Genomic DNA, 22,867 nt, shown 5'->3' with positions numbered 1-22,867 from the left:
GTCACCCGGGAGTGGGCACGAGGGAGCCTGAAGGAAGGGGGCGGGCCCGGGCACCATTCCCCCCCACCACACCAACTGTGGTTCTGCCTCCCTGCCTGCCTCTGACTGCCCTCCCAGCGGTCCCCAAAGCACCTGGGGCCCCTTTGCAGCTGGCCCCGGAGAACAGGGTGCGGCCCCAGCTGCTCTAACTGGCCAAGCTGCAGTAGCAGATGGGGACATGGGCCTGCCTGCAGGGGCAGTACTGGATGAAGCCTATGAGTGCTGCAGCCTTGGGGAAGTCTCAATCAAGCCGCCATCAGGTACCCTCCACCCCAAGTAGCACCGGGACAGAGCTCTTTAGTGGTTTAGTCCTGGGGCATTGGGTCCAAGGCTTTTTGAGTTTGGGAGCTTTCAGCTCCTGGTGGGGGCCCCTCCCTCCTTCACATACAGGAGTTCTTAAAGTCCCCATCCACTAGAGCATCTCCTGAGGGATGAGCTATCTCTAGAAGAGGGTACCTGTCTCCACCATGTTGACAACCCCCCTCAAAGCTACTCTGCCCACCTTGCTATTTGACATCTTGGGGCAGGGTTGGGTGAATTTAGATCAGCCAATTAGCTGGCTAGGAGGAAATAAACAAGAGTTGTGGCCTGCTAGCCAAGGTACTGCCCTTATGTGAACAGGGACCCTAAGGCCCCGGCTATTGTTCCCAGAGTTGGGGCAGAGGAAGTGGGTGCTGCCAGGAAGTCAGGGTCCCAGGCTACAGCCTCAGAAGGGCAGGGCCCTGGCACATTTCTCCTGGGCCCTGGACAGTTAGCACTTCCTGGGGTACTGAGGGCCAACAGCAGTTTTTAGCCTGGCTTGTTGCCCACTTGACACACTTTGGGACATCACAGGTGAGCTGGACAGAGGAGTGGCAGAAGTGGACCCCAAGCCCAGCTCTTGATGAACCCCAGAGAGGCTTCCTGGTTCATAGCCCTTACTGCTGATCTCACAGAACTGGTCCAATCTTGCTCTGCCTGTGACCTCGCCCTGGCCCAGCAAGCAGGGGTCAAGTGGTCAGCTGTGTAATGGGAGGAGCAGGCTTATGTGTGTGCTCTGACATTCCTGGGCAGAGCTAGGGATGGGTAAAGGGTGGAAAACATGCAATGCAACTCAGGGATGGCTCCTTTGTGCTGCTGGCGGTCAGTCTTCATAACCTTTGCTGTGAGGCAGCCCAAGCTGGTGGTGGTAACTGATGTCCACTCTGGGTCACATGGAGTGAATGCCACTTCCATGTGGCCAGTAAGAACAGGGGAGTGGCTGAGCCCTCCAGACCCACCGGCCTTAGCCCATTCTGCCTACCCAGGCTATACTTGCTCAAGCCACAGAGACATTGTGGAGAGAAGTGCTCATAGGCTTTCTAGACATTACTCCTTCCCAACCCTGCCTGTGGGCTAGGTAGAGCACGTCTCCAGGTAGTTCTGGTATTCACCCAGTCTCTGGGAGACATGAGTTAAAGGAAATCAGCTAAGGACCCATGTGTATAGAAGGTTCCCTGGTCCCAGAGAAGGCTCTGGACGGCCCAGAAACCTACCACCTTCAACATACTTCACAGGGAGGCTTCTGGCTAGTTACCAGGGTAGAGAGAAGCCAGGTAGAGGTTACAGAGTAAGTCCTGGATAGGGCTGAGAAGGGGAAACAGGGGGTGGGGGTGGGGCTCTTCCATACTGGACCCTGGGGAATGTAGGTGGTTATAATGAAGACAAAGTCATGACAGCATAATTACTTATTTATTTTTTAAAAGAGAAACTAGATATTTGAACATAACGACATAAACAGAAAACACATAACAGAATGAAAGAAACTGTAAAAAAAAAATACTGCTTAAATACTTTCTGAGAAAAAAATGGGCTAGGAAAAGAAAAACAGGAGATGAGATTCATTTGGCATCTACAAAGGCTGCAGTTTGGTGGACTGCGACTCCCAGAATCATAGACTAAAAGCGGTTCTTTTATTCTGTCTTCTGCTCCCTACAACTTCCCCAACCCCCACCCATGAAAGGGGCTGAGATGGTCATAATACCCAGCTCTCTGTATACTTTTTTCTTTTTTTTTAAAGACAAGGTCTCACCGTGTAACCCTGGGTGACTTGCAAATCACTATGTAGACCAGGTAGGCTGGCTTTGAACTCACAAAGATATGCCCATCTTTGCCTCCTGGGTGCTGGGACTAAAAGGTTTGTGTGCCACCATACCTGGAATACATTTGCTTTTGTTTCCTTTTGGAAACCAAGCAGTTTCATTTCAGGGCTGGCCTGATGGGGAGCCAAATTGGAGGGCCACTGGAACACAAGGCTGCCATCCTGCAGCTCCAGAGGGATCCCAGCCCTGGACCAAGGTCTGGCAACTAAGTACAACAGGCTCTCAGAACAAGACCCAGGGCCAGCGTGGGAAGCACAGAACTCAGTAATCCGTGTGTGAGCAAACACAGGGTGGTGACCAGCACAGTTTGTACACTCCTGCCAGGAAGCCATGTTTCTGGGGCTGAGACAAGGTGGAGCTGCAGGGCTGCCCCTAGCCATTGACTTCCTGAAAGGCTTTACCTTCTACTGTCTGGGGATCATGGTGGTCCCGCTATAGTCAGCACCCCAGCCACAAGACCTGAGAAGACATTTCTGGGATTCACTAGGCTCCTGTCCATGATGGTCATCTTCAAGCTTCCAAGTTTGTCCCTCCCTGGCTCTGGTATCTCCCCCCCTCCCCCAAAAAATATGTATAAACTATCTACAGACGATCAATAAAAAAGACAGTCTCCTTGTCTGGGCCAAGGAACCTGCTGAGGGCTAAGGAGCAGTGCTGTGCAGGTTACCCTGCTCCATCTACCTGATGAAGTCAGCAATGACCACCACTTGCAGGCCAGCCTCCAGCCCATGCAGCACCAGGAGAACGGTGCTGAGGACCGAGTCCATCCACAGTACCAAGGTCTGCCAGAGTAGGAAGTGAACAGAAAGGAGGCCACCGACTGCTGTGAATGCCAGGCTGGCAGCCAGTGGCACTTCAGCCTCCATCAGGTTGCCTTTTGTGCCTGGGGAAGAGAGCAGACATGAAGTGAGGTGGGGGCTGCAGGACAGCTTGCCAACTCTTGCCAACTGCCCAGTGCCAGGGTGCTTGCCAAGGGTCAACGAATTCATGGGATTGGTGGACACTGCCCTTTGGGGCCACTCTGTGTCAGAGAGTGACAACAGGGAAGGCTCAGATTCTGTGCTCTTAAGGCACAAACAGTTTGGTTTGAAAACTGTGGGCATTTGCCACCTTATTTCTAACTCCAAGTGGGATCAAAGGGATTGTGTTTAAAATATCTAAAAATATTTCAGTCTGGGCTAAAGCAGGCTGGTTCTGGAAAATTTCATGAATACTTATGAAAAACAAAACTGCCCACTTTACAAACAAATGGGTCAGTCATGGAAAATGCCAACTTGGAGCTGCCAGTAGCTGACCAGCTGCCAGGAGTGCCAGAGGGTCTGCTGACCCCAGCTGCTTGGGGTGTGTCTGAAGGCCTGCTGACCCTCGCCCTGGGTGTCTGAGGAGGCAGACTCTAGTGGATTGGGGGGGGGGTACTCATGGGCCTGCTGAGTACTAAGTGCTTAGAGATGTCCAATGCTGACAGCCCCCTACAGGGTACTCTAGGAGTTGACCTGACTGTTCATCAATGCAGCACCTTTCCAGGGACCATGGGAGCACTGCCTACTGAGCAAGCTGTGCAAATTCCGGCACAGTCCATGGCAGCAGACACTGTAGCTCTGTCTAGAATGACCAGAGAGGACACTCTACTCCCAGAAGAGAGGGGGGAGGTACCAGATCCAATCAAAAGAGAAGGATCAGAGCCTGACAGTGCAATGGTCCTGGATGTGGCACCTCTTTTATGTATGTCTGTGACTGAGTATAGGAAAGAGTAGGGGCAGAGCTAGAGACCTAGACCTGTGCGGTCACTGCAGCCAGCTACTGCAGGAAGACGTCCTCGGTTTACTTTTGGATTCCTTGTCCATTAGAAGAGCCTACATGTTCTGACCCTAACCCTGCTCTAAATGAACTGTGTGATTTAGGAAAACAAATACAAAGGATGGGGTGGGGATGTAGTTCAGTTGTTACAGTGCTTGCCTAGCATGCAGGAGCCCTAGGTTTGATCAATGCACAATAACTGGATGTGATGACGCAAGCCTCTAATCCCAGTGCTCAGGAGGAAGAGGCAGAAGGATCAGGAGTTCAAGGCCAGCCTTAGCCACAGGAGGCTCTGTCTCTAGATAGATAGATAGATAGATAGATAGATAGATAGATAGATAGACAGACAGACAGACAGATAGGCAGGCAGGCAGGCAGGCAAATGGCTAAGAGTGGCCTCTTAAGGTGGGAACTGATGTGATACCAAGCCTGCTTGGGGAGGCAAGGTCCCCTGTCCCTGCAAGGGACTTGGCAAAAACTCCAGACTTCCTCTCTGCCAGACTTTCTCCCTGAGGGCTGAAACCAACAGGGAAGCGGGAAGTCCAGAGGAGAGTTCTGGAGCTCTGGCTTTAGGCTGGGCTTCAAGCCTGAGTGCGGCTGTGGTACACACATCCTTCTAGACAGGAGGATGTCACCAGCGTCAATTAGTCTTGGAGCAAGGCTTTTGAATAAATGGTTAATACTTAATGACAACAGAAGGTGATACAGCAAAGCACCAGGTAAGGCTGCCTGAATGACAGTGACTCCAAGACCCACACTATGGTTCAGAGAGTTTGAAAGAACACCTATGGGACCACAAGCATTTTATGGTATCACGGAAAACTCACCTAGGTAGAGCTGAGCTACTTTGAGAATTCCCATCAGAAGCAAGAGAACCAGATCCAGGGCCAGACAGTTACAAGGATAGCTGAAAACCTGACCTAGGAACACACACAGCCAGAACTCAGATCAGTTTCTTAGGGGCACATTTCCTTTGATGGGCCTGGCGCTCATCACTTTTTTTTTTTAAAGATTTATTTATTATTATATCCAAGTACACTGTAGCTGTTTTCAGATGCACCAGAAGAGGGTGTCAGATCTCATTACGGATGGTTGTGAGCCACCATGTGGTTGCTGGGATTTGAACTCAGGACCTCTGGAAGAGCAGTCGGTGCTCTTAACCACTGAGCCATCTCTCCAGCCCAGTGCTCATCACTTACTTTTGTATACAATCATCAGGAGTGTAGCTAGGAAGTACAGGGCAGAGTACAGCCCACTGAGGTGAAACAGCATCTGAAGAGGAACTGACGAGAGCTGGTAAGTAATCAAGGAACCTCAGGATCACCAATGGGACACAAGGATCCTCAAGATCACCAATGGGACACACCTACCCAGGCGCCACTCTGCCACTCAGAGCTGCCAATCAGCAAGCCTGGGACATTCTGACAGAAGGGCACATACAGGTGGACATGGAACCCAACCACTGGCGCCTGCCTACTTGGGGCTTCTACTGCTACCTGGGCTCCTGGAGTGCTCGTCTGAGGGCACCTGGTGGTCATGGGAGTGATGCTGGCCCCTTCCCACCCTGGTAGGGCATGGTAAGCACCCAGTGTCCTCAGCAGATGCAGGCAGGACAGAGGGAATTCTTTATTCTGATTCATGTCACAAGTTACAAAGAGGATCCTGGCAACTTTCTTTAGAGAAAATATATCACTTGGCCATTCAAACTAAGGGGGTTTTGCCTCCTGCCATGTTGGTTTGGTTGGTGGCAGGCAAGTGGCCATCCCCTTAATGTGCCAGGCCCGTGGAAGAAACAAGGCTGAGCTGGTGAGTGACAGAGCCAGTATACCATGGAATCCATTCCCTCTTATAAGTTACTAGTCAGATTTAAAGAAAGAATGGGAGTGGGGGGCATGAAAGGCATAAAAAGGCTGAAATCTGACTGTGCCAGGTCTTCAACAGTGTAGTCCAGCCCTGGGGGGCTATGCTTGGTCAAGGCCTTGGGGAGCAGTAGCAGGATACCACCTTGATGGAGCCTCTCCCTGGAAGACAAAAGATAGCCAGTAAGACACCAACAGCAACAACACAGTGGATGTTAGTTCTCTGACTCCACGTTTATAAACGGAAGTCACTATGGCTGCAGCTAGGGTCTTGAATTGCCTCTACATCATCCCTTCTAGGACATTGTTTTCTGCTAGAATTTTACTTAACTTCCCAAAATAACTGTTAGGGGGTTGGGGGGGGGTGTACTTTCTGAAGCAGCCATGTAGCTATGCAGACTCTCAGACCATCTCCTGTTCCACACAGGTGATATTTCCCTCATCTTGTGAGAGTCAGCTCTAGGGTGTGATGGAACCTCCCTTGTGTCTCTGGGTCTGAAGTTTTGTGTTTGAAAATCTGCCTGGCCCCTCCCTGGATGGGATGTGTCCTGGGTCAGACTGCCTGTGTGGAGGCTCACACCAGCTGCACATTCATGCTGTGCAGGTCTCTACACGTGCATGCACACCATACAAACCCAGACTTTGGCCAAGGCCTCCTGTAGAAGAGGCTGACTTCCGAGCAGAGACAGTGCAGCAGTAGCAGCACCTGAACCCGAGCTCTGCAGTCGGCTGCCTGCCTGCCTGTGAGTTCCCTGCGCTCCCTAGAGTTTCAGCAGAGAAGGAAGTGATGCCTTGCTGACTTTCTCTGGGTCACTTAACTTTGAAGGCCAGCTTGAAGCTGCTTACTCTGGAGTTGTGGACTTTTGCATGGGCAAGTCATAGACTGGTAAACACAGGACATTAGTAACAGCCTTTGGACAGCCTCCCAGCAGGCGCACGTGTGGGAGCAGGAAGCCAGGTGAGTGGCTGGAGCGGCATTATATTTCCACAGGCTGCTCTAGTAAACCTGATCTGTTCTTTTCCAGGCCCTAGCTAAACTAGGCTACCTAGATACTGGTCAATATTTGGGTTGGTTTTACCTTCATTGGGGTTTTCTTCCTTTTGAATCATTTTTTAATCACCCCCTTACTTTTATATGTATAGATGTTTTGACTGTATGTATGTCTATGCACCTCATGAATAAAGTGCCAGCAGAGGCCAGAAGAGGGTGTGGGAGTGGGGGCCATGAAAAGCACTCCCTGGGATTGGAGTTATAGATGGTTATGAGTTGCCATATGGGTATTGGGAATCAAACCTATGTCCTCTAGAAGAGCAGCCAGTGCTCTTAACAGCTGAGCCACCTCTCCAGCCTCCTTTTGTATCCTTTAATAATAGCTAGGGATCAGGGCTGGAATATACGTAAAAGACAAAACACTTGTCTAGTATGCAAAAGTCCTAGGTTCAATCCCCAAAACAGCCACATATCCCCCCCCCCCCCCCCCCCATGGCAGAAGTATCTGTAAGCACATACCGTTCTTATGGAAGAATCAAAGTTTGGTTCCCAGCACCTACACGAGGCAGCCACAAATGTCTGTAGCTCCAGCTCCAGGAAGTCTAATGCCTTCTGGCTTCTGTGGGCACCTTGCACTTAAGAGCTCCCCTCCATACACACACACTGAAACATTTTAAAATTACTGTAAGCCGGGCGTGGTGGCGCACGCCCTTAATCCCAGCACTCAGGAGGAAGAGGCAGGTGGATTTCTGAGTTCGAGGCCAGCATGGCCTACAAAGTGAGTTCCAGGACAACCAGAGCTATACAGAGAAACCCTGTCTCGGAAAAAAACAAAACAAAAAAACCAAAAAACCCAAACAAACAAACAAACAAAAAAACCTACTGTATAAAAACCCTCAAATGGGTCCTGATTCAGTGAGAGAGATGCATCGAACCCTCAAGAGACTTAAGGCCCTAAGGAGTAGGGAAGTCTAGTGGGGTAGAGACAAGAGTTAGGGACATCCTCTTGGAGGGGTTGGGGGAGAGGAGGTATGGAATGTGGAACAGTCAGAGGGCAGACTAGGAGGAGAAAAAGGCTGGACTGTAAAAAAAAAAAAGGTTAAAGAATAAAACAAACAAACAAAAAACTCTCAAATGGGGGCCTGGAGAGATGACTCAGTGGTTAAGAGCACTGACTGCTCTTCCAGAGGTCCTGAGTTCACATGGTGGCTCACAACCATCTGTAATGGGATCTGATGCCCTCTTATGGTATGTCTGAAGACAGCTACAGTATATTTATATATAAAAATAAATAAATAATTCTTAAAAAAACAACAAAACCCTCAAATGGCACAATGTTAGTTAGTTAGCTGTCTTCCAACTGGGATTAAAGATATGCCCCACCACATCTAGCTAAATGGCATATTTAAATAACTAATAACTAAAATAATTCTAACATTTTCAATCCTACAAGAGTTCATTTTGGCTGAATTGCTATCTAACTTTTGGGATTTAACACCTTTTTTTTTTCTTTTGTTTTGGTTTTTTGAGACAGGGTTTCTCTGTGTAGCCCTGGCTGTCCTAGAACTTAAACTGTAGACCAGGCTGGCCTCGAACTCAGAAATCTGCCTGCCTCTGCCTCCCAAGTGCTGGGATTAAAGACATGCACCACCACTGCCTGGCTATTTAACATTTTTCTTATCAGTGATTTTTGGTAATCACCGTGTGACTATCAACAGATACAAGGCAGAAATTCACTGTGGATATAAAGGAATAAATATTTTTTTGGTGTGACAAAGGTTATAGCTACCCTCTTCTGGTAGGACTTTTCTTTCTTGCTTGCTTACTTGCTTTCTTGCTTTCTTTCTGAACAAGGATCTCTTATGTAGCCTAGGCTAATCTTGAATTTATAATCCTGCCTCAGTCTCTCAAATGCTAAGATTATAATGTTTTGTATGTTTGTTTTAATTCTGAGATAAGGCCTCACTATTTAGTTTTGACCTGTTTGGCCTGGAACTCATAGCCATCTTCCTGACTCAGCCTCTTAATTGTTGGATTAGTGGAGATAGCCATAATCCCAGACTGGAAACTGGGTGTTTTATGTGACTTAATTTCAAGACCATTTTCTCCCCTAGAACTCCCTTTTTACTGTAACCAGGCACACAACAACAGCACTCCCATGTTTGTGGCAGCTGTTAAACAAAGCATATAGTAGGGATGCCCTGCAGGTGAGGCTGCACGTGTAGTACAATCACATTTCTGAAATTTGCTTCATTAAGGAACATTGGGAAACTGGATGGATGGATGGATGGACAAACACTGGTCTGAGCTGGCTAAGACCAGTTTCTGTTCCATATTGCTAGCACTGGACCCTGCCTGCATATCATCTGAGCTCAGACCTCCTCATTTAGCCTGGGACTCAGCCATGGTGAAATATTGACTACAGCACCTTCTGGCTGCCCGGGACTCAGGTTAGCCACAGGTGTGTGTGTGTGTGTGTGTGTGTGTGTGTGTGTGTATGGGTGTGTATTCACCCAGGGTAAACTGACATTATGCCTTGGTTGTGTCTGGTGTAAACCAGGTATGCCATGGGTGTACCAAGGTATACTTCAGGTATGCCTTGGAGGTGCTGAGGAGAACTATAAGTGTGCTTGGGATGAGCTGAATGTATGCTATGAATATCTGGAGTCTAGCGCATGCCAGAGGCATGCTATGAATGAATATGTGGTAAGCTGCAGGTGTGACAAGATGTACCCTAGGACACACTGGGTGTGTCACAGCTATACCTGGTTTAAAAAAAAAAAAATCCCATCAAAGCCAACGGACTCAAAGTTCCAGAAAGCCAGGAATTTGAGAACTGGGGAAGAAAAGCAGCTGACCTTGACTTCAGACACCAATCCCTATCCCAGACACCCTACGGGTGCAAAAGAAGACAAAAGACCCAGAAATTCCAAAACCAGTTTGTCTAAGGAAAACAGCTAACTTATCTAGAATGCTCTTAACAAGCACCCTTTCCCTACCCTTAGCTACAAAAACCCCAGTCTAAAGCGAGTGGCCTATTGTCTTGAACTAACTGTGGTCATTGAGTGACTAGATCCTGTGCCCTGATCATCAAATGGCCAGAATTTAACAGCCACGTCTCTGGAACAAGCCTGCTTTAGTTGTTTGAGGTTGACTAAGTCATTTTTTTTCCCTACAAACGTAATTCTTATTCATCCTTACATCTGGGGTGAGCAACAGGGGAACTCGAGTGTATTGTGGATATGCCAGGGGTGAGCTGAATATACGTATATGGTTGTCCTGGATATTCTCAATGTGTAAACCCGGTGTGCCAAGGGTATATCGAAAAAATGAGAGATAGGTGTATCAAGGGCGTACTCGGGGTGAGCAGCGGGTATGCCAAGGGTGTGCTCAGGATGAGCCATAGGTATGCCATGCATGTCAGCTTTAGTGAAATATGGTTGTGTAGTTCGTATGCCACCATAGTGTACTCTGGGTAATCCACAGGTGGACCCCGGGTCACAGAAGGTGTGATATGGTTGTATACAGGGGCGTATCCCAGTGTGTGCCTCAGGTATATCACTGGAATACAGAGACGAGCTTCGGGACAGCCGCCGGGATACCCGAAGTGCCCCCACGCCCAACCGGAAGACACCCCCCCCACCCCTCGCTCTCCAACTCCGGCGCAGAAATCCGGGCTAGTGGGCTTAAGCCACCAGGTTCCGGAATAACAAGGTGACAATCAGAGGAGTTGCAGAGCCAGCCCAGACAGCCTCTCATCGTGACAGCATGAGACCACACTGTCCCTGCGATCGCGTAGCCCCGCCCGCCTCACCTGGCCGCACGGCCGCCATTTTGCCGCTGGGTCCGCCACAATCCCAGCAGCCTCTTGGCCGCACCCTCCCGCCATCTTCGCTCCTCCCGCCGCGCGGTGCAGCGAGCGTCCGACAGCGGCCGAGGCCCGATTCTCCCGTCCGGCAATACTCGGGAGCTTTCGGATAGAAGGAGGCGGGCACTGAGGCTCCGGAGAACTCGGCTCGGAGGTATTCGGCGGAGTTCGGCGAGGCCTCGTGTGGGTTCGGCTTTCGCCGCCCCGAGAGGGGGTTGGAGAAATCCCGTGGCGCCAGGGTCTGTCTGCGAACCCAGACTTCGTTGGAAGCAGGGGAGAAACTGCCCAGAGCCGGCCAGCTCTATCGGTCGGTGACCACAGTCAGATCCGCTTCTTAGACAGCGAGCAAGAAACGCTCGTAAGCTTTCGGGAAGCTTCGGGACCATTCGTATTATCTAGATTCTGCGCTTCGGGAAACTTCGGAGCTGCTCGGTTCTACACTCGGGCCATCAGCTCGGCTCTGCGGGCAGCTTCGGCTCGGTTCGGCGGGCGTCAGACTGCCTCTTCGGTCGCTGCTCGGGCGGTGGCTTCGGGCGGCCTCGGCCCAACTCGGGCGGCCTCTTCGGGCCCCGCTTCGGGCTCGGTGCCTGGCGCTTCGGGCGGTCCCGGACAGCGCCTTCGGGCGGACTCGGTGGAGTCCGTATGGAGGACTCGGACTCGGCGGCAAAACAGCTGGGCCTGGCCGAGGCGGCAGCTGTGGCGGCCGCTGCCGCGGTGGCGGCGGCCGCCGCGGCCGCAGCGGAAAGCGAGGCGGAGGAGCCGGTGTTAAGCAGAGACGAGGACTCGGAGGAGGACGCAGACTCCGAGGCGGAGCGCGAGACGCGGCGGGTCACCGCTGTGGCGGTGATGGCGGCCGAATCTGGGCACATGGATATGGGTACCGAGGCTCTGCCCAGCCCCGATGAGGCCGCCGCCGCCGCCGCCGCCTTCGCAGGCAAGTGCGCCCGCCGGCCTCGCGCCTCACCGGGTTCCCGCGTGCAAGCTCTGAACACATGCACCAGGCACAGGCCACTTTCCATATGCTTTGTGCATCTGTCATGCACATCTGTCTTCCAGGGAAGGCTCTCTTCCACCTGTCCTGCACACCTGCCCAGCACCTGCCCTGCCAGTGCACCTCACAGTGACCTGCACGCCTGCCCTGCCTCTGTCCATGCCCCTGCACCTGACACCTGCCCCCCATACATGCTCTGTACCACCTGTGCACTTCACACCTGCCCGTGCACTCACAATGCCCTGAACACCTACTCTGCACCTGCCCATGCATCTCACAATGACTTGCACCCTTGCTCTTTCCCTGCCCTGCATCTCACAGTGCCCTGCATGCCCATCTTGCACACACACATGCACACGCACAGCACACTCTCACTCCTCTAGCCTTGCTCTGCACTGTATACAGACGTGTCTCCCTTGTGTGAGTGTGCCTCTCTGTTCTTTGTCTGTTTTACCCTTTGGAACTTTCTCAGTACCTACCACCTGCCTTGTCCTCTCCTGCTGCTTCCTGGGAGCTGAGAGCACAGATGGGTCACATGTGAGTTCTGTTCTAGAGGTGCCCCAGGTATGGTCAGCAGCATTACTGCTGGTAGACCTGTCTGTCTCAAAGGCCAGTTCAAGTGTGACATGAGAGGGGCAAGAGAGTCATCCAAGGCAGGCAACCTTGCAAAGGTAACGATGCAGAAACCAGCCTTGCTTTATATTGTGACATGAGCTGCTCCGTGCTGTATCTCCTAGTCTTCCTATGCAGATATCCCCTCCTTCTCCATCACTTAGTTTTCCATTTTTCTCCTTCTGTTTTCTCACACAAAGAGCACCCGATTCTCATGTTTTATGACAAATGGAGCCTTGAGCTGAGCTGTATCACCCTGTACAGGTGATACCACACCAAACTGCCTCCTACAATCCCACCACACACCCCACCCTTTGACCTTCCTGAGTGTTGAACTCCCTACCAATTGGAGCTCTTATATGTTTTATGCTTGTACATGCGAATCCTTGGAAGACCATCATTTTGCCATGCGTCTTGTTTCGTTCTTTCCAGTGTGAAGCTGCAGGCTTGGCATTGGGCTTTTATTCAGGGCACATCAGAGCTGAAGCTTAACTCTGGGTGGGTGTTCAGACCGTTGGCACTGGAACGCAGTGGTGGAGAACCCTTGCTTCCGCGTGTTTTCTGCTGTACCTACCTACCTGAAGCCTAGATCCAGTCACAGGAGTGAGGGAAGCTTCCTAGAGCTTTAAAAAAAAAGATATATATATATATTTTTATGTGTATATATGTGATTGCAGGTGCCTGCAATTCCTCTTGGAGCTAGAGTTACACATGGTTGTGAGGACCTCACATAGGTTCTTGGGTCCTCTGAAAGAACAGCATGCTCAAAATTTCTGAGCCATCCGGATCTCTTCCCAGAGTTGTTGTTCTTCTTTTTCTAAAGTTAATTTATTTAATGTGTGTGGCTGCTTTGCCTGCATGTATCTCTATGTTTGCTTGATCCCCTTGGAGTCAGAAAAAGGCTTCGGTTCCTTTGGAACTGGAGTTATAGGGAGTTGTAAGCCACTTATGTGGGTGCTGGGAATTGAATCTAGGATCTTTGGAAGAGCAGACAGTGCTCTTAACTGCTGAGCCATCTCTGGTCCCTTTCCTGGAGCTTCTTTCTCTTTCTTTCTTTCTCTCTTTCTCTCTTTCTCTCTTTCTCTCTTTCTCTCTTTCTCTCTTTCTCTCTCTCTCTCTCTCTCTCTCTCTCTCTCTCTTTCTTTCTTTCTTTCTTTCTCTCTTTCCTTCTTTCTTTCAAGACAGAGTCTCTCTGTGTAACCCTGGTTATCCTGGAACTCCCTCTGTAGACCAGGCTGGGCTAGAACTCAGATCTGCCTGCCTCTGCCTCCTGAGTTCTGGGATTAAAGACATATGCCTTTGTTGTCTGGCTTTTCCTGGAGTTTTTAATGCTCCATTTTCATCCATGGATTCTGGGTTGATATTGGGATTTGGGGTCAAGGAATTTTTATCCTTTTTTGCGTATATTTTTCTAAGTTCAGGAAAGAAGTATGATTTTGTCTGTGGTGACAATAGAATTGCATCTATGGTGGGTGTGTATATGTGTATATATGTATGTATTAGAGTTTTAGTTGTATATTTATATATCAGAAGATTTCTAATTTCTTCTTGTAAGTTTTTGAAGTCTGATAATATCCAGGTAGCTCAGTGCTAGCTGAGTTCCTAAATTAGGTGTGCCCCATGTATGGATTGGTTATGGACAGGATCTAGACAGGTACAAGGGTACAGGTTGGTCAGGGCTGGATTAATGGGGCTGGCAGGACTCCAGTTGGCATCTTTGGGTATTTTCCTTATGCCAAAGGCTTCCCTGGGTATTGGGCATTTTAGAATGCTGGGCGGCAGACAGAACTGATAGAGATTGGCAAGGCCAACTACAAAGGATCCATAGTAGCAGGCAGCAGGATACAGAAGAACCTAGAGACCCTGTGGCAGGAAGCCTCAGGGACCTGACACATCTTTGTAGAGCTGCTCTGAAGTTGCTGCTGGTAGACCTGCCCCGAGGAGTGAAGTTCATGTTGCAGGAGCGGCTGTGGCAGGCTGATGTGTTTTTCAGGAGGAAGAGTTTCTGGGGAAGGATGTCATGGAGACCTCAGACAGTGGACACAAGACTGTAGGATGGCCTGAGCTATGGCAGTGGAGAGGGATGAGGCTGGAGTCTGCCATGTCTTGATCGACAAGGAGGTGTCCTAGACCTATGGGACTTGCAGCTTCTTTGCAAAGGGAGAAAGGCCAGTGGTGGAGTGGGAATGGGTGGTTATGGTGGACGTTTTTGCTGCATGTGAAAGGCTTTGGTGGGGAAGGGTAGAGATTCCCCTTTTCTGGGAGAAGCAAGTATTTTAGACTGGACTAGAGATGTCAGCTGAGCATTAACAGAAGTATTAAAATGTCTGGGTGGACACGGGCGCTTTAAGGCTCACAAGTAAGATCATTGCCTTTTGTGCTCTCCCATCACCGTGTGTGAAAGTTCCAATCTGTTCCATTCTTTTGTAGAAGTGACCACAGTGACTGTGGCCAACGTGGGGTCCTCTGCAGATAACGTCTTCACAACATCAGTGGCAAACGCAGCATCGATATCAGGACATGTCCTGGTAAGCTGTTCTTGGGTGTAGTTCAGCGTGCCTGGCAACTCTCTTTAGAGCCAGCCCTTGACTTTGCCGCACAGTCCATGAGGGTGATCCTCATTCTCAAGACCCTCTCGGGTTAGATGTGAGTGAACACCTGTAGTTCTCGGAGCCATGGGGGACCTATGTGCCTCCCTGTGCTCTCAGGCAAGGCAGGAAACTCAGTTTGAGCTAGGGGGGTTTTGGTTTGGTTTGGTTTAGTTTGTTTTTTTTGAGACAGGGTTTCTCTGTGTAGCTCTGGCTGTCCTGGAACCACTTTGTAGACCAGGCTGGCCTCGAACTCAGAAATCCACCTGCCTCTGCCTCCCAAGTGCTGGGATTGATTAAAGACGTGAGCCACCACTGCCCAGCTGAGCTAGGGGTTTTAACGTGAAAGATGCACTATAAATCTAGAAAGGTAGAGAGCTACAAGAAATCCTTAGGCTGCAGTCAGGCCATCCTCCATGCCAGCTGGCCTTGTGGGCCTGTGTTTCACCAGGCTCAGGCTGCTCTTAGCCCAAACAGAACATCTTCTCAGTGCCTGGCTTTGCTTGCTTTCTCTTGAGCTCCGTAAACACATGAAGAATGACTGTATCAGGCTGCCCTGCCCCTTCCTTCAAGGCTTACAGTCCCAGTAGCCCTTTGCTCGTGTTCACTCCTGCGGGTTATCAGCGCCTATGATGCTTTCAGTAGCACCTGTGTCCAAAATCAGAGACCGTTTGTGTCTGTCACACCATTGTGTTTCCTATATGCAGCCTTCAGAAACTCTCCTTAGACAAGGCAGACTTGCTTGGTGTCCAGACAGCAGCTGTGCATATGAGCACACAATACACTTCAGCTTGGACAAATGTGCACACACTTAATAGCCTCTGTGTCTTCTTGGTTCTAGCCTTGTGTGCTTGGGGTTGTCTATGAAGAGGATTTGTGGGCCTAAGTGCACATCCTCTCTTGCTGATAAGTGACTAGTGTCTTGCAGTAGGGCCACATTTCATTGGGTCAGATAATGCGCCTCAGGCTGTCCTATGCTGACAAGAGTGCCTTTCCTTCTAGTCTGGTAGGACAGCCCTGCAGATCGGTGACAGCCTGAACACTGAAAAAGCCACACTAATAGTTGTACACACAGATGGGAGCATTGTGGAGACCACTGGGCTGAAGGGCCCAGCAGCACCTCTCACTCCAGGTACCTGCAGCACCTGACCCCAGGCCTCGGTTGTGCCTGTGCATGTGCGTGCGTGCGTGCGTGCGTGCGTGCGTGCGTGCGTGCGCGCGCGCGCGTTAATTTGAAAACTAAATAGAGGTCTATAGAAAGGCAGAGAAGGAGTGCTGCCCACTGAAGGGTTGGCACTACCCTTTAGCAATGTCCTCATGTACCTGAGGGGCTTGGACTTGGGCTTGGGGATGGAGCATCATGGGCTTCCGGGTCATTCTGTGCTCTCATCCTCATAGCCTCTCTTTGCCCAGGTCCCCAGTCTCCTCCTACCCCACTGGCACCTGGCCAGGAGAAAGGTGGTACCAAGTACAACTGGGACCCTTCGGTGTATGACAGCGAGTTGCCTGTGCGCTGTCGGAACATCAGTGGCACGCTCTACAAGAGTAGGCTCGGCTCAGGTGAGGCAGTGCTTGGCTACAATCATTCCATGTTAAGTAAGACTTTGTTCTTTTGTGTGACCCTCTTAGTAAACTGGGCCAAGGAAGCCTGTCATGTGCAAATATGGTAGAGGAGAGGAGACAGATGTGCAAGGACTGTCAGCCCTGCGTTCATGGATCCAGCTCAGACCACTCATGACAGAGGATCCCTGAAGTGGGCTAATGCTCACTGGAGACCCAGCACAGCTCACAGTGACCATGGACAGTGGATTTGAGATGACTTGCCAGGCAGTGTATTGGGTGACTAGAGGCCATGCAGGGCAGAGAAATTGAAAAGGCAGTGGAAGGAACTGATGTCATCAAGGCAAGACAGCAACAGGCCTTGATAGATTCTAAGGACCGAACCTTTCATTTCAGGTGGCCGGGGCCGGTGTATCAAGCAGGGAGAAAACTGGTACAGCCCAACTGAGTTTGAAGCTATGGCAGGAAGAGCCAGCAGCAAGGACTGGAAGAGAAGCATCCGCTATGCTGGCAGACCCCTGCAGTGCCTCATTCAGGTGTGTGCTGGGACTACATCAGCCTTAGGACCTGGAACATGGCACAAGTACTCACACTATGACCAGAGCAGTTCAGCTGCCCTCTAGATGTTCTTGTCCTAGCTGTGTGCTGGCATTGACTCAGAGAATTACCATGGTGGGGGAGAAGGGGCAGATGGGGTAACAGTAGGCACAGAAGAGAGACACCTCAGATACATGGGAAGAGAGGTAGAGAGTCAAGAGCAGGGTCCAGCCACACCTGCCTTGCTTTTGCTCCGATTTCATTGTAAGGAAGGAAACTTTTTCTTTAGGTTTATTATTTTATGAATGTTTTGTCTACATGTGTGTATGTATACCACGTGCATGGTACCTGTAATGTCAGATTCCCTGGGACTGGAATTATAGACAATATGAGCCGCCATGTGGTTACTTAGAATTGAACCTTGGTCCTCTCTAAGAGTAATACATGTCCTTAACCACTACACCCACTTTCTAGAAAAAAGACTTGATTTTTGCTCCAGGTTAGCTGCTGACTGTGACTGTTCAGTGTGGAGTCTCCTTCCTAGGAAGAGAGGCTTAAGCCTGTTGGCAATGGAGCACTGTGCAGAGAAGAACTTTCCAGAAGTGACTGAATTTTATGCTTAGGTTCTTATCTTGGTGGTGGGTGCAATATAGGATTAATAACTCCCTAAATCCTATATTTCTGTCTGTATAGCTATATAGTTCTATATTTGTACCTATATAATATCTGTATCTCCTCCTCTGTTTCAGGATGGTATTTTGAACCCTCACGCTGCCTCCTGTACCTGTGCCGCCTGTTGTGATGACATGACTCTGGTAAGTCCTTAGGTGTTCCTGCCTGCAGAGGCTCTGTCTCTCCTTTTCTAGAGTTCTATTGGCTCTGGAGGCTGCTGCCTTCGCCTGGTAGAAGGCGGCTGTAAAGGAACCCAGGACACTGAAATGGGAAGGCTGTGTTGAGCCAGGTGAGCCCAGAGTTATGCCTCCTTTAAAGTGGGTATGGTAAACACACATGTGCCACCTCTTTCAACATTGTGTTGTGACACTACACAGCCAGGCGTGTAGCAAAAAGTTATCATTCCAGCTACTAGGAAGGCTAAAACAGGAAGATTGGAAGTTCAAAATGTTCCTGACTTAGAGTGAGTTCTTGCCAGCCTGGACAACTTAGTGAAACTCTTGAAATGAAAAGTTAAAGAGATGCTAGTCATGGTGGTGCATGGCTTTAGTCCCAGCACTCAGGAGGGAGGTCCTTCTCTATTTTAGGATGGTATTTTGAACCCTCATGCTGCCTCCTGTACCTGTGCTGCCTAACCCTAGCCCTAACCCTAGATGGATCTCTGTGAGTTCAAGGTTAGCCTGGTCTACAGAGTGAGTTCCAGGACAGCCAGGGCCACACAGTGAAACCCTGTCTTGAGAAAAAAATAAAGGAAAGAAGATAAATAAAAAGAGAGGGGGATATAGGTAGGTGATGGAGCACTTACTTAGCATGTGAAAGGCCCAGATTCAGGGAACCAAAGCCCCTATCTTATCATGGCTAGATCTTTTAATGTCCTTGAAATAGCTCCTCATTTTAAATTCATAACTGATTCAAGAAGCATGATCTTATTTATTTTGCTAAATATTACTATGTAGGTTTGGTTTTTTGTTTTTGTTTTTTTTTCAAGACAGGGTTTCTCTGTATAGCCCTGGCTGTCCTGGAACTCACTCTGTAGACCAGGCTGGCCTCAAACTCAGAAATCCACCTGCCTTGGCCTCCCAAGTGCTGGGATTAAAGGCGTGAGCCACCATTGCTCAGCTATACTATGTAGTTTTAAAACATGAGATGCTAACATGAGCATATTACTTTTATTTCCACTCTCCTTAGTAATGCAAATTATTTTTAAATGTCTTAAAAATAATGTAGAAGCTGCCTAGTTATGATTTCCTTGGTTTAGTTTCATTAATAATCTGTTAAGTTACTAGTTGATAAAAATAAAAATTTAAGTCAGGCATGGTGCAATATGGCTGGATCCCAGCACTTAGGAGATGGAGTGTCTCTTATTTAGGGTTCCTGTTGCTGCGAAGAGGCACCATGACCTTGGCAACTCTTATAAAGGAAAAACATTTACTTGGGGCTGACTTAAAGTTCAAAGGTTTAGTCCATTATTGTCATGGTAGGAAACATGGCGGCATGCATGCAGACAGACATGGTGCTGGAGTGGTAGCATCTGGATTGACAGGCAGCAGGGAGAGAGAGTGACACTGGGCCTGGCTTAGACACCTGAAACCTCAAAACCCGTTCCCAGTGACACACATTCATCAACAAGGCCACACCTCCTAATAGTGCCACTCCCTGTGAGCCTATTTTCATTCAAATCACCACAAGAAATTGCCACCTTTGGAAACCTGCTTGGGTTACATAAAAAATCTTAGGCCAGCCAGTCTTTTTAATGAAGTCCTATTTTTAAAAATAGAGAGAATTTTTAAAAATATTTATTTTGTTTATATTTATGAGTAGAAGAGGGCATCAGATCTTGTTCAACTAGACTATAGATGATGTGAGCCACCTTATGGGTGCTGGGATCCACCTTGTGGGTGCTGGGATAAAATACAGGTCCTCTGCAAGAACAGCTGTGCTCTAAACCTCTGAACCATCTGTGCAGCTCCTGAGAAAAAATTTTAAGACATTCCTTTAATCTCCCAGCACTTGGGAGACAAAGGCAGGCAGGCCATCTTAGTTGATAGAGCAAATTCCAGGACAGCCAAGGCTATACAGAGAAACCCTGTCTTACTATTTTTAGACTAGTTGACAGTTTCATACGTTTATACAATGTGTCTTGATCACACACACCTCCACTCTCCCTCCCACTTCCCTACATCCTTTTCAGCATGTTCCCCTTTCATCTCCATTTCCTCTTATTTTTTTCTTTCATAAGTTTTCTTTCATGAGTTCAATTAGTGCTGTCCACATGCATGTGAATGTGGGGCAGAAAGAAATTGCAATTGGAGAGATGCTATGTTCTTGGCTGTAAATACCAAGTATACTTAAATATTTTATTTGCTTGTTTACAGACTCTTACTGTGTATCCTTGGCTATCCTGGAACTCAATATTTAGACCAGGCTGGCCTTGAACTCAGAGATCTGCCTGCCTCTGCTTCCCAAGTGCTAGGATTAAAGGGTTTTCCATCACTAAACTTAATTTAATCTTAATATGATTCTACTATAAAAACTTTAATGAAAATGATATAATTTTAAACATCATTTTAAAAATACTCCAAAACAAAAAAATGGGGGCCAGTGGTGGCTCATGCCTTTAATCTAGCACTCCAGAGGCAGAGGTAGGCGGATCTCTGTGAGTTTGAGACCAGCCTGTTCTACAGAGCAAGTTCCAGGATAGTCAGCACTACACAGAAAAATCTTGTCTTGAAAAAAACACAAACAAACACCCCACCCCACCCCAATGGGAGATAGTCAGAGACTCTAAAGTATCACAGAGTAGCATTCAGGGATTGGTCTTTTTAAGTATTTCAGGACACAACACAGAACCATTGACGTTGCTGTAAAGCATAAGTCTCTAGGTATAAATCTTATAAAATATGGTGGACTTTGTGTTGTGAAAACTAGAAAGTGCTGATAAAGGCAGTCAGCAAAAACCCTGGATACCTCAAGTCAGACTGCCTCACGGAGGGGAGGCTCAGCATACATAGTGAGGGAGCTAACTTCCCAACTGACAGGTCCAGTGTAGTCAGAATTTCAACAGGATTCTCTAGGTACAGAAAGACTGATTCTAAAGTTTATATGAAAGGATGAAGGAAATAAAGTAGCCAAAGCAGTTTTGAAAAAGAAGTCTCAAAGTTAGGTGTGGTAGCACAGGCCTTTAATTCCAGTACTCAGGAAGCAAAGGCAGGTGGATTTCTGTGGATAGAGGTCAGTCCAGTCTACATAGTGAGTTTCAGGCCAGCCAGGGCTACTTTATGAGACTGTATTTCAGGAAAAAAAAAAAAAGTAGAAAAAGGCAAGTCTGAACTTGCCAAGCTCCACTGGGCTTCTACAGGTTCTCTGTTGCTGTGGTCAGCAGCTACAGTGTATCAGCAGGGAGGCTTGTACAGGTTCTCTGTTGCTGTGGTCAGCAGCTACAGTGTATCAGCAGAGAGGATCAGGGACCTCTGGGAACTGAGCAGAGTCCAGCTGCCAACCCCATCTTTCCAACCGTGGTGCTGAACCATTGAATGTTTCTGGACAAGGAATGAACTTTGACCCAAACTACACTATAGATTAAAGGGAATTCAAATTGTAGCAAAGATCTAACCATGAGAGGACATGCTGTGACATTTTAGAAGGAAGCACCTTTGTGACAACCTAGGGTTAGAGTCAGAGTTTCTAAGACATGGAACCAAAGTTAAATACTGCTCAGTAGTCTGGGCTTTGTGGGTTTTTTAAGCTTTGACTTCCACTAGGGCAGCAATCTCAACCTGCGGGTCATAACCCTTGGGGGTTGAACAACTCGCCTTACACAGGGGTTGCATATCAGATATTTACATCACGACTCATAACAGTAGCAAAATTAGAGTTATGGAGTGGCTCGAGGTCACCATAACATGAGGAACTATATTAAGGGATTGAAGCATTAGGAAGGTTGAGAACCACTGCTCAAGGGGATGTGAGGTGTTCCATTAGTCTATTTCCAAAGAAGTAAGTGGTGACAACTGAAAGACACCTACCTGGGGTCTCTGGAGATTGACCCTAGGGACCCCACCACTCAGTAAACACCCAAGAAGAGTTCCAAGTGCAAAGAAGAAGAGCTGCCAGAGGTGCGGCAGGGACCCTCCTCTTGCTCAGGTTGAGAGAGGCTCCACTCCAGGTTGGTCCTTCTCGCTCAGCCCACCAAGGGATAGATAGGTTTCCTAATAACAGGGGTGGGCTATAGCCTTGCTCACCTAATAGCTATAGGGTATAGTAACTTTCCAAAAGTGCTAGGCTGAGAGCCCTTACCTCAGCCCCTCCGGATCAAGCTGGCTGGACCTATTGCTTGGTCTCTTCTACTGAGAATGTTCTTAGGATGACTTTCCAATTGCAATGGGACTTAATCCCTGATCACACAGTGGGGCTGCCGTTTAGATAGAATGAACTATGACTCCTCTAAAGAAGTGACTGTTTTAGAGACTATAGGGATGTCTGAAGCCAAGAATATTCTGAGAACAGTGGGAAGACTTATAGCCACACGAGAGCAAGATGCTGCCTCGAATTAGCTAGAGAATTAAGAAAAGCAGCACCTTGGGGCTGGAGAGATGGCTCAGTGGTTAAGAGCACTGACTGTTCTTCTGGAGGTCCTGAGTTCAATTCCTAGCACCCATATGGTGGCTCACAACCATCTCTAATGGGATCTGATACCCTTTCCTGGTGTGTCTGAAGACAGCAACAGTGTACTCATATACATACAATAAATAAGTCTTAAAAAAAACAAAAAAACAAAAAAGCCAAAAACCAGCAGCTAAGAAAAGCCTGCTCAGGTTGGTTAAGAGCAGACTCCAGAGTTTGCCTTGAAGAGTCATTGGTTAACCTGCTAAGATAATGGCAATTTTCATGCCAGGAATCTGTTAGGAACTCTGAGCCCTACTGTAGCTCTACAAGTTGGCACTGCTTAGAAGAGAAGCCAAAGACAGAACCAACTAGCCAGAGGCTTACTTTGACCTGAGGTAATTGCACACACAGGTTGAACTCTCAGAGGCCATTACACCCTGCAGGAGACACTGCAACAGCAAAAAGCCAGGGCTAGTGGGTGTCAATACCCACTCCTGCCACAGCGTGTCGCCTGTAAGGTCTGGTTCACCACTAAACTAAGGTGGCGATGAGAAAGAAGCACAGCCCACACAGCACAGTAGCAACAGCAGCTGTAGTCAGGAGAGGTGCATGCTCAGATGCTAAAGAA

General features: G+C 48.7%; 2 protein-coding genes across 31 annotated transcripts in view; one reads left to right on the top strand and one right to left on the bottom strand.

Annotated features, from left to right (window-relative positions):
* Window positions 1–17: 17 nt before the first annotated feature.
* The window catches only part of Deaf1 (DEAF1, transcription factor), a 41,694-nt gene continuing 18,844 nt past the window's right edge, over window positions 18–22,867 (top strand). For 5 of the 25 annotated variants that reach the window (XR_389957.3, XM_006536206.3, XM_017322368.2 and 2 more), the window contains exons 1-6: window positions 11,198–11,608; window positions 14,708–14,805; window positions 15,868–15,997; window positions 16,279–16,425; window positions 16,822–16,961; window positions 17,712–17,777. Coding sequence is in view for 17 of the 25 variants with exons in the window: in XM_006536206.3 (XP_006536269.1) it covers window positions 11,317–11,608; window positions 14,708–14,805; window positions 15,868–15,997; window positions 16,279–16,425; window positions 16,822–16,961; window positions 17,712–17,777 (873 nt within the window). In the remaining 8 variants the exon portion in view is untranslated. Of the gene's footprint in view, window positions 300–10,619; window positions 11,609–13,380; window positions 14,446–14,707; window positions 14,806–15,867; window positions 15,998–16,278; window positions 16,426–16,821; window positions 16,962–17,711; window positions 17,778–22,867 lie in introns of those variants that run through there. The other 20 variants (XM_006536209.4, XM_030242788.1, NM_016874.3 and 17 more) reach the window with 17 other exon arrangements.
* Tmem80 (transmembrane protein 80) lies at window positions 1,731–10,757 on the bottom strand. Of its 6 annotated transcripts, none has more exons than XM_011249858.2 (6): window positions 10,621–10,711; window positions 7,326–7,469; window positions 5,879–5,977; window positions 5,156–5,249; window positions 4,784–4,876; window positions 1,731–3,042 (listed from the first exon to the last, which is right to left on the bottom strand). In XM_011249858.2, exons 4-6 carry the CDS (start codon window positions 5,226–5,228, stop codon window positions 2,837–2,839), a joined length of 372 nt encoding a protein of 123 aa, XP_011248160.1. In that variant the 5' UTR covers window positions 5,229–5,249; window positions 5,879–5,977; window positions 7,326–7,469; window positions 10,621–10,711; the 3' UTR covers window positions 1,731–2,836. The 6 variants fall into 6 exon arrangements, 5 of the variants coding, with proteins under 5 accessions (XP_011248160.1, NP_001360949.1, NP_001360950.1 ...); NM_027797.3 differs by having other exon boundaries at window positions 1,732–3,042; window positions 5,156–5,239; window positions 10,621–10,757; NM_001141950.1 differs by having other exon boundaries at window positions 1,732–3,042; window positions 5,958–5,977; window positions 10,621–10,757.

This window comes from Mus musculus, chromosome 7 (assembly GCF_000001635.26).
Source record: "Mus musculus strain C57BL/6J chromosome 7, GRCm38.p6 C57BL/6J".
Classification (NCBI taxonomy): Eukaryota; Metazoa; Chordata; class Mammalia; order Rodentia; family Muridae; genus Mus; species Mus musculus.
This window is presented reverse-complemented; position numbering and strand designations above follow the sequence as displayed.